The sequence below is a fragment of the Asparagus officinalis genome, chromosome 7 (genome assembly GCF_001876935.1).
Source record: "Asparagus officinalis chromosome 7, Aspof.V1, whole genome shotgun sequence".
NCBI classification, from domain to species: Eukaryota; Viridiplantae; Streptophyta; class Magnoliopsida; order Asparagales; family Asparagaceae; genus Asparagus; species Asparagus officinalis.
The window spans coordinates 149,299,179-149,310,288 of NC_033800.1; the positions used below are offsets into that span (position 1 = coordinate 149,299,179).

General features: G+C 37.5%; 2 protein-coding genes and 1 long non-coding RNA gene across 4 annotated transcripts; all 3 read right to left on the bottom strand.

Annotated features, from left to right (window-relative positions):
* On the bottom strand, positions 7 to 3,804 carry LOC109849958 (putative vesicle-associated membrane protein 726). Its single transcript, XM_020419854.1, is given in 6 exon segments — positions 7 to 198; positions 284 to 346; positions 820 to 940; positions 1,049 to 1,072; positions 1,074 to 1,164; positions 3,463 to 3,804. Coding segments are annotated over 6 exon segments (636 nt in total). The 5' UTR covers positions 3,653 to 3,804; the 3' UTR covers positions 7 to 51.
* LOC109849054 (transcription factor BPE-like) lies at positions 6,332 to 10,945 on the bottom strand. Of its 2 annotated transcripts, none has more exons than XM_020418826.1 (6): positions 10,859 to 10,945; positions 8,080 to 8,283; positions 7,807 to 7,872; positions 7,592 to 7,660; positions 7,363 to 7,434; positions 6,332 to 6,833 (listed from the first exon to the last, which is right to left on the bottom strand). In XM_020418826.1, the coding sequence occupies exons 1-6, from the start codon at positions 10,928 to 10,930 to the stop codon at positions 6,702 to 6,704; spliced, it is 615 nt and encodes a 204-aa protein (XP_020274415.1). In that variant the 5' UTR covers positions 10,931 to 10,945; the 3' UTR covers positions 6,332 to 6,701. The 2 variants fall into 2 exon arrangements, with proteins under 2 accessions (XP_020274415.1, XP_020274416.1); XM_020418827.1 differs by lacking the exon at positions 6,332 to 6,833 and adding an exon at positions 6,967 to 7,292.
* Positions 10,034 to 10,848, bottom strand: LOC109849055. The gene is made up of 2 exons (XR_002248977.1): positions 10,700 to 10,848; positions 10,034 to 10,615 (listed from the first exon to the last, which is right to left on the bottom strand). It is a non-coding gene; the product is annotated as an uncharacterized LOC109849055 (long non-coding RNA).

Sequence of the window (11,110 nt, forward strand, 5' to 3'; positions counted from 1 at the left end):
ACGTATATCACATATCGCGATCTTGAGAGGAGGAGCAGCAGCAGCAGCAGCTTATGTGCATTTGAAGCCATGGCAAACCGATAAGATAATGATGAGGATTAGAGCGATGATGATGCCCAACACGATAAGTTTTATCTTCATGTTCTGGAACCACATCTTCCTCCTCATCGTCGTTCCCTGCTGTCTGAAGTCTTGTGCCTGCAGACGAAAGCAGTGAAGATTTGAGCTCACCAGGCTACCATACTGCTAAATTTAGTAACTAAGAAAATATGCGTATCCAAACCTGAGAGCGGAGGTTCTCTGTTTTGTCAACAAGGATCTCAATTTTCTCCCCGCGATCAAGAACCTGGGAAAGGCAATAATGACAACAGTTAGCAGCACTCAAATACTCAGAATAGCTATATTTATTAATCTTGGGAGTCGTTTGGTTGCCAGTTTAAATACAACTGTAGCAGAAAATATTGCAGGATAAATTTCTATTTCCAATGTTTGATTAGCATCAAGATAGTTGAACATGGTAATTGGACTTCCATTTTGTAGAGTAAATTAAAAAAAATTGCACAACATGTTCTGCAACCAATTTCTTGCTGCAATTCCCAGAAGGAAAAACAGGAAAACAAATGTATAGCATAAGTTTGTGTCCAACATTTGAAGATACGTTCCCTACATCAAAAATTGCTGATATCCAATAGGTTTTGCATCCAACATTTTCTACATGCCATGCCGCATTTACAATTGCAACATGCAAACAAGTTAAAATTTATATTTAAAAGAGTAAATTTTTACGAGTTATCTTGAGAGATGCTTTTAAGTCTTTACCTTCTCAATATTTTCCATCATCACTCCTTTGACTTCAGTAACCTGAGCCTTCACCTTTGCAAGCTTGCTAATCTCCTCAGGGTGGTCCACACAATACTGCATATGTTCTTTCAATTTTGACCTAAAGTGTTGTTCTTAAACAGTCAGAACAGTCGGAAATAATAAAATTAAGAAGTGAGGCACATCAGCAGAGTCTCAGAAGGCTTAACGAGCAAGAAACCAAAGTTACCCAAACTCCCGGTTGAGGCTGTTCGCCATATCTTTTGATGAAATCTTCCTTAACTCTCTCAAGGAAAGCAATTGGAAGTTGTCTGCCAGCAGCTTCAACTGCAACAACACAATAAGCTGCAAAAAAACAAAAAAGGATTAAACAACAAACTCCATTCTTAAAAAAAGTAAAGCATGGATTGTGCATCAAACCATTAGATTTCAATGAGTAGTAAGAAGAGAATTGGTGGGTGAGTTTTTCTTTCTTTCTTTCTTTTTTTGTTCAGAAAGAATTGTCGTCTATTTATGAATTACAACAAAGGATCAAAGGTAACATGTTCTTTAACATTGCAGGAGGCAACAAACCAACATTGTCACTTGCGTGAAATAAAAGGGAGTATGATCATAAAACCTAACTATTCAAAACAAATAAGGGAGAAAAATACTAGTAGCAAATTTATTCATCCTCCTGTATCAATTCAATATGAAAAGATGCCCACAGTTTGCAAGCCTCTAACTATCTCCTAAAGCAATTACATACCCAAATGACTTGTCTCAATTCTCTTTACTTCCATCAAAAACCAATATCTAGAACAGTAAGCTTCTCAAGATGTAGGTAATAAAAATTGCACCACTTCCTACATAACCAGAAGCTTAGAGTCTCTTCATTCATACATTCCCTCCTTTACAAAATATTACTTCTACTTATAGCTCTACCTACATAAGGTTGTCTACATAATACATTGGATGCCATTATCAGAGCACAACTGCAGAAGTCATTTAAAGTATCAGAATAGTTAGTTAGCTACATGCTCTTACCACAACTTACTTGATCCAGAGAAGCAAATTGCTAAAATCATCATTGTCATCGTCATTGCTCCCATTCTCATCATCAATAATGTCTATTTCCAATATGAGGTTAGTATAGGACAAAACTCTATTTCAAAAAGGTTTCAAAGAAAATTTCCCAGGACACTGTAAAAAATACAAAACCCTACAGACAAAACAAAACCTTGAACTGCCCGTGCAATTAAAAAGCTATGAACATCCAATTTACACAGCTGAAACGCTAAATGGATGCTAGATAACTAAGTTCAAAATAATAACATAGCATTAATAGAAGTATATTATATATTTTAAATAAGACGGGTAAAGCCAGTTGCTCCATGCTCACTGTATTTTAAATAAACAAATAACAAGAAGTAGCTACCAACGCCTTAGTTCGGCTACTCATCCTATAATCCTACGACCACCCTAGATACACATGCAAATTCCACCATTCAGCTCCTCCACAATCCCCAAATTATTTGTTTTATGATTTTAACAGTAGTAATTAATTCTCGAAGCTTACAGATATATCTATCAAAAGGGAGAGTTTGCAGCTTTCTAAACACAAAAGAGTAGCTTAAGAAATGATTCTTAGAAGAAATAATTAAGAAATGCTATCTAGAATCCTACCCGGTGTTTTAACTGATACCTAGGATTTGGGCCATAGCCAATACGATTCCTGCAACAAATTATCGCATATCGTTTTTGGCCCATTTGTCCTAATATATCGGTGCAAATCCGATAAAGCTTCCGATTTCTCTGGGTTAAAAATCGCCCGATTTTCTACAATTTCATTCGAAGTGAACCGGTTCATGTTTGGAGGAAAAAACCCTCTTTTTCCCATACCCGATCCGCATCCACTAAACAAAAACCGTGCTATGCTATTCTATTCTACATCTGCTCATCGTGTAAGCTTAATTCTCTCTGCCTCCACTGTTCTCTCCCCCAAATCGCCTACAAATTTCTCACTAGAAGACCTCTATCGACAACCTCTCTCCGAAGACCCTCGTCGATATTTCATTAAATGCGCTTAGATTACATTTTAGAAAATATATTAAAAATGCTCACCGCCTGACATGATACTTCGATTTTTACTACTTATCCCCAATATACCTCCGATAACCGGGATCCGATATGAATTTTGGTCATCCGATATATTTCCGATAACCGATATTTAAAAAATGGACAGGAAGTGCTAAATATCACTTCATTTTTTAAAAAAGCAATTTTCACATCTCCATACCCTTTGGCTGATGAATCAGCACAAGCTACAAGATTAGCTCAAGGATCATACCCGTCAGAAGCAGTAACGGACTAACAGGCCAATATTTTTCCACAATAAAAGCAATCAAACAAAATTTGAGGAGAATGCACCCCAGTCACAATTCTATGAAGTAATTAGGGAGTATATCTTCATAAAGAGCAACAGAATTCTCGGATCTGCCCGCATAAACCCTAGGCCTGACGCAAACCGCTGCAATCGAATCGAACAACTAAGAATCGATGCACCAAACAAAAAGTCACAAGATCACATCAGAGCGGTCGATAGATCGATCAGGTCAAGAACCGGTCAAACAAAATCTAAAGCAAATAGATCGAGGGACTCACTGAACCCGTCGTCGACGAGGTAGTTGAAGGTGTGGCCGTCGCAGTTGTAGGTGAACTTGTTGCTGGTGGCGGGGAGCTTCTGGAGGCACTGAGACGCGACGCCGGTGAAGTTCCCGCTGAACTCGGTGAACTCCGCGAGGATCGCCGTCCCTCGAGCCACGAAGCTGTAGATCAACTTCTGCTGCCCCATCCCAAAAAAACCCTAACCCTAGATCTCGAAGAAGAGGAAGAAAGAAAGGAGAAGGAAAGGCGCAAATGAAACCGATGAAAGAAGCGGAGAGGTTTATAAATGCGCTTTGGGGAATTTTGGAGGGGGGGAATTGCAAAACTCGTCAAAATCAGGAGAGCGGTCTTGAAACGGAAGCTGCTGCTGCTTTTATTGCTGGGAAAGTTTGTTTCGTGAAAACGCCTTTCTTAGCCGCTGAAATTGCGAAACTGCCATTGTCGGCGTTTTTTTTTATTTTTCAAAGATTATTGAACTCTTCAATATTTGAGGCTTCGTTCGGCGCGTTTTGGGCTGCTAAGACTGATGTAAATTATCTCGTATAAGTCATTATGAGCATATAAATTCGAATATGATATTACTTTATTTTTAAAATTCGGCTAAATACCTATATTAATATTTTAATTCCACCACATTTATCAAGAAGGTATTTTAATTAGGCAAACATATTTTAAGTCATTTTAATTGATTCAACTTACCAACAAGACCATTTTTCTCGTCGGCGACCAGTTTCCCGGCGAGAGCTCGTCACGTGCGTGGCATGCGATGACTTAAACTGTTTTTTAGCTGCTGATGTGGCACGGATCTGTCCTATTTTGGGTGAATTAGGATTTTTAGAGGGTTAATTCCTGCCTTTAAACACTGCCACGTCAGAAAATCCGTGCCACAAAACAGTTTAAGTCATCACGTGCCACGCACGTGACGAGCTCTCCGATGAAAGAAGCGGAGAGGTTTATAAATGCGCTTTGGGGAATTTTGGAGGGGGGGAATTGCAAAACTCGTCAAAATCAGGAGAGCGGTCTTGAAACGGAAGCTGCTGCTGCTTTTATTGCTGGGAAAGTTTGTTTCGTGAAAACGCCTTTCTTAGCCGCTGAAATTGCGAAACTGCCATTGTCGGCGTTTTTTTTTATTTTTCAAAGATTATTGAACTCTTCAATATTTGAGGCTTCGTTCGGCGCGTTTTGGGCTGCTAAGACTGATGTAAATTATCTCGTATAAGTCATTATGAGCATATAAATTCGAATATGATATTACTTTATTTTTAAAATTCGGCTAAATACCTATATTAATATTTTAATTCCACCACATTTATCAAGAAGGTATTTTAATTAGGCAAACATATTTTAAGTCATTTTAATTGATTCAACTTACCAACAAGACCATTTTTCTCGTCGGCGACCAGTTTCCCGGCGAGAGCTCGTCACGTGCGTGGCATGCGATGACTTAAACTGTTTTTTAGCTGCTGATGTGGCACGGATCTGTCCTATTTTGGGTGAATTAGGATTTTTAGAGGGTTAATTCCTGCCTTTAAACACTGCCACGTCAGAAAATCCGTGCCACAAAACAGTTTAAGTCATCACGTGCCACGCACGTGACGAGCTCTCGCCGGAAAGCTGGTCGCCGACGAGAAAAATGGCCTTGTTGGTAAGTTGGATCAATTAAAATGTCTTAAAACAGGTTTGCCTAATTAAAATATCTTCTTGATAAATGAGATGGAATTAAAATACCAATATGAGTATTTAGCCTTTAAAATTCATATTAAATTCTAACAAAATGAGTAAGGATTACTTTTACAATCCAATGAAACAAGCAATGCTCTCATCTTTATCCAAATAAGACAGCGTCATAGAATAAATTAGGAGGCGTTACTCATAAAGGACAACTGTGTAGATATGACAAAGGACAGAGGCAAACTTTATTTAATGGGTAAATAAAATGAGCATAGCCTGTATCAATTTTTAGGCGCTTTCGGAGCGCCGTTGGTGAGGAGTAGCGTTTAATAAAAGAAAGCAGAGAAGAGTAGCTAGCCTTCCTTCTTTTTATTACTTTTTTTTTTCTTCCTCTAAAAAAGAAAGGAAAATATTAGTGACAATGGTTTTCTTAGGGTTTAAGCAACGTTTTCAAAATTAAAACGCTGCACCTTTTGCTCATACGAGACAATGAAGTTTGATCCGATGAGTTATGGACAGGTTGGAATCCATATCAAAAGGCAACCGCTACCTTTCTCTTACTTTTCACCATCAGCAACGGTGCAGCGGCCTCCAGGATAGCTGCCACGCTCCACCAGGCGGCTATCGACCTTGGTCTCCAGGATTTGGCCAATGTAGCATTAGGAGATGCGGTTGGAGAGAATTTCTAATATTCTCGCCTTCCTTTTGTAGTGTGTTTTCTATTCTATCAGCGGAAACAGTTACATGTATATTTTAGACGTAACCCTTGCAGAATTGACTCGGTGGGTGACGATAAGGTCCGCTCCTCACTGGGCAACTCTACTCTTGGTTCCTTCGATCCTTGATTTTTTTTGTTAATTTTGTAACTATCTTCTTTCAACACACACACACATATATATATATGAGTGCTGCTACGAGTACCCAAAATATAGGACCAATGGAGAGGACATGTGAGGTGTCCGCTCCCTATTGCATAATGAGTTGGGCATACCAACTCATGGCCAACTTATTATGCAATAGGGAGGGAACACCTCACATGTCCCCTCCCTTGGTCTCATATTTTGGGTCCTTAAGTCATTTTCCGGAAAAAAAAAATCTTGTAGTCTTTCTAGAAAAAGCATACATAGAAGCAAAACATGATATGAGTCTCGCTGGTAATTTAACATCAATACAATCTATAGTTCAAAAATCAATATGATAGTAATATTATAACAATAATGCGTTATTTAGTTTTACTTCAGTAATAGTACATCAGTACATTTTCCAGCTTTTCCACGCCTCACACTGCCAAGAAATACATTGAAAAAAAAGGCAACGAAACAAGACTTGAAGAGCGCATTGATCTCCATAAGAATAGAAGGCTGCCCAACTTTTTTACATAATTATACATATATGCATGATTATATAGACAGAACAGCTCCGAGGCGGAGATAAAATAACACATTAAGATCATCTTCAGTCTTGGAGGAGGCGACACGAAGAGAAATTAGCCTACAAATTTAACTAGATTCAGCTTGGTAGCTCTCATTATTGATTATGAATGAGTAGAGGGGATCGGTCGCCTTTTATGCGACTCTTTCAAAAGCACCACCAACTTGCATATGTAGCCATTCTGAGGCTGATCCTTGATCGTATTCCCTCGGGGCCTGCGAGCCTGTGAAGGCCAAACTAGGAGTATTGTATGCCTGTGCTACAAACTGATGTAAAGAAAAACGAGAGAGAATAAAATGTTAATAAAAGTAATCGGTACTACATGCATGTGGTCCAAACTGAAATGATGAAATTTTCAAAAAAATAAAATGCTAGCAAAACTAGTCAGCTGACTGAACAGATATAAATCCAATGATATTTGCATGCTTTCAGAAGTAAGTTAATTCAGCAGGCCCGCACAACATCATATGTGATCCAAATCTCAGTGTTCCTAGCTAGAGAGCTTGATTCCATAACAACCTATATCGTGATTCGCGAAAAAATGGAAAATAAAATTTCATAAATTAAGCGTATGGATTAAACCCTTTGACTGTGAAAGATCTTCGAGCAATTTCATGACTAGATTAAGAAGCAAGGTTACATAGATCTGAAAGTTAAGCATATCTGGAATGAGCAATGAAATTCCTTGAGCACCCAGGGACATGCATTCAGATCATTTGGCTTACCTCTTTAGGAGGAAACCCTTCAATTCCAGGATTCATCCTGGAATTTACAGCTTCAAGCTTCATTGATAACCTCTTTAGGAGGAAACCCTTCAATTCCAGGATTCATCCTGGAATTTACAGCTTCAAGCTTCATTGATAGGAACTACAGAAGGCATTAAGAACGACGATGGATTCATCCTGGAATTTACAGCTTCAAGCTTCATTGATAGGAACTACAGAAGGCATTAAGAACGACGATGTTCAGTTACTGAAAACAAGTGAGAACCATGGAGTTCATCAAGAACTACAACGACACACACCTCAACCTGACGCTGCAGTGCCTGGATGTAATTTATAATCTCGTCCAGAACGGACGCTTTTCCAATTACCTGCTTATGAGCACTATCTTGATAAGTGCATTCTTCAGGATTAAATAGCATTTGAGAACAAAGAAATATACAAATATGTAGAGTAATCAAAAGTTATCTTTCCTTTTTTTTAAGAAGATCAAACATGAGCATACTTAATAGAGCACCTTATTACATCCAGGAACCAGAGCTTGAAGAAATTTCATCCGCTCACTGATCTTTTCTCGCCTAGCCTGTTCACGAATAAATTAGTCAAAGAGATGGTTAAATTCAGTGGTTCAGCTGTACCTTTCACCTGAAAGTAATCTCTATGCTATAACTCCACAATCATATGCTGAATAGTACAAAGAGCCAGTACATCTATATAACTATAATTGACAACCCTGCATAATTTCCACAAATGATAAGTGAAATAACACAGATGTTGTTTCTGTTCTTACCCTCTCCGCAAGACTATGGCTGTCTGTTGCTTGACCCCTTCTTGCTCTCACGTGGATGTAATCTTGCTTAGGTGCTTCTGAGGGGTGAGTGTTTGAATCTGCTGGCTTGTTACATAATCCCGAACTTGCCTCTGCATCAATTTTGGACTCACTATTTTCATCTCTAGATTTCATCTTCTTGAGACGCTTAGCTTCACTATCTGTCTGCTAACAGTAAAAAGCAAGATCATTAAATATTATAGTACAAACGCACAAGTTCAAGTGTTCTGAAACATGATCATCTAAATAAATTACAGTCAACAACAGTGATAAAACAGATAATAGGCAAAGCATGCATGCTGTGATTTGTGTAAAAGGAATGAGGATGAACCTCATGAAGCGCTGCATATTTCCTTGACGATAAAAATACATGATACACGATAATAAATACAAATAGTCAAATAACTAAATTGGGGATGATTATAGAAACTCCCATAAACTCTACTCCAAGATTATCATCCCCCTAAACAATAATATTAACAAATAGTAATAATACTATAATAGTAACTAAAAATAAAATTTTATTACTTATACCTCTCAGTCCATGAACCCTACTACCACAATTAACTAAGACCTCTGATCATATTTTCAGCCTGTTGTATAAAAAGAAGTTCAAATGAAATTGACGAACGGGGGAAGAGAATGATGAGGAAGAGTCTTGAATAATGAGGGAGAAAAGAGAGGACAAGATTCAAGAAAGCGCTAAGATCATGAGCCTAGTAGCCTCCTATACGAACATCTTTTTACCATCTAAGTTTCTCTCTTTATAACCTTGTACGTTTACCTTAACCCTGATGTCCTGAAGTTCATTGACCCCAAACAAGCTTCGTCATCTTATTTTACACATGGGTCCTGTGAGGCATTTGAAGCTTTTTGGTTATTGACAAATGAAAGTTATCAATATCAAAATTGGATATTGAGAACTACACGAGCTATTTTGCAGATTGAAGTGCCCTTCACCACCATTGAAGGGACTATTGAGATCTTTGGATTTAAGTAAACTTCCGGACTCATTAGCTTCTCGCCATTTTTGAACATGGTCCCAAAGGTAACATAAGCAAATAAAGGGAGAAAGATAGTAGCTCTTGTCAGCTTCGCAAATGATCAAAAAATAAGAAAATTAAAGGCTAAGGAATATTTTATTTGAGCTCCCTCTTCCATCTTAGAGGATTTGCTTTCATTTTAAATTTTTAATTCCCCATGCATGGCCCTTACTGTCTTGGTCCGAGAAAGAAAAAATAAACAAACAGAGAGCCCAAAATCACACACCAGGAGACTCAATTGACTTGTGCCAACGCAAACTACTGTTCAAGATTAATCAACATCTTTGCTGGTGTTTATGGTAAACTTCATTGTGTAGGAGTTAAAACAGATAGGGTTATTGGTGGATATATCCACATCCATAACTAAATGGATGAAGAAACAAATATTAAATATTCATATGGACGAGGATACATAGATGGATATCATTATTTTATTTTGATAAAATATAGATATTTATATATATTCAGATATCTATATGAATTAGATTGTTGAGATTATGCTGGCCTTAAATTAGTGAATTGGAAGTCAAGTCTCATGATCCATGGGTGTTTCGAACATATAGGTGCGCTCTGATTTGAACTTTTTTAATCTAGATATGCTATTGTATCACATGGTCTATATATTTTTCCACCTTATATGTTTTTCTCCTATCCAATATATATTTGCATTATAATTCCTCCGATCCAATCCATGCCTATATCCAATTTTGACAAATAAAATTTTCCTTGTTGAACTATATTCATATTTTTATCCATATTAGTGATTAATAAACTTAAAGACATTCATATGATAGATTCCATATTTAATCTATATATTATCGGTTGCACCCTAGGTTCAATATAAGAAAGTGCGAAGGACATGCATTAAAAACTTATAGAAACCTCCCCTAGTTCAGAGAATGAACTATGATATCATAGCATATTGAGAGCTAGAAAAGACAATCTTCTTATATAAACCATAAAAGTATATAGATGAAGCTCAGCAAGGTATATGTAGAGAGCAAAGTAGTAACAGTGTTCAATTCTGTAATAACTATTTCTGGTAGTTCAATAAAGAAGCAATTTGACAACATCAACCAGAATTAGAAAGTTCCTTATTTTGATTAGTCCAAATCGTTCTCTAGATTCACCAAGTAAGAAGGACTTATGAGCAAGTTCTAATGGCTTTGTCACGTCACTGCAAATCAGCCAAACCCAACCCATTAAATTTCCTATTTCTGCACATAAATATCAGTCTTGTCTCCGACTTAAATCTCTCCTGTGATGTCTTCTCCCAAATCGTCTGTCAATTTGTATGACCACCTTGGATTGGATTTCACTTGACTGTCTACAGCTCCATTGCGTGTGCTTGGGGTGGAAGCTCCCTTATGCCTTTGCACTCAAGGGCCAATCTCCTTCCGGCCCGAGGAAACCTTTGCAGTTTGCACTCCATCTTTAGTCCTTTTGATGTGAACCTGAGCCACATTAACAGTACCTCATTCAGTTGATTGAATTGCTAACCCACCAACTTGTAGTGCACTGTAGCAATCAATTACAACCTCAGACCTCTTGTTGAAGCTTCACTGTCATCAATTTTCCATTCTTATAATCTACCCAATCCTACCTACATTAACCGACATAGCACAAAAACCATACATTGTCCAGATCAAGCAGTCTTGAAACTATAAATTAGTAATGTTCTTGCAAATTAACACAACCTGAAGTCTAGTAGCCAACTCTTCAACTGTCACCGTCCTGAAAGAAACCAATTTTGTCGTTGTACAAACCATATTGAGCAGTTAATATCACTATAGAGACATGATCTGATAAAAAAAACTAAACAAGTTTAATCTAATCCACTTCAGTTCCATATAATAAAAAAAATATTTTTACTGTCTAGTATAGATCAACAAGTTACAATCAAAACCTAATGATTACTATCCTAAAATACAGTTACAGGTTTTATAGTC

Excerpts from the sequence above, each read along its gene's own strand:
- LOC109849054 (XM_020418826.1), bottom strand. The coding sequence starts at position 10,930 with ATGGTTTGTACAACGACAAAATTGGTTTCTTTCAGGACGGTGACAGTT. Across the intron at positions 8,284-10,858 it reads AGTTGGCTACTAGACTTCAG|ACAGATAGTGAAGCTAAGCG; the intron begins GTTGTGTTAATT and ends TACTGTTAGCAG. Across the intron at positions 7,873-8,079 it reads GCCATAGTCTTGCGGAGAGG|GCTAGGCGAGAAAAGATCAG; the intron begins GTAAGAACAGAA and ends ATTCGTGAACAG.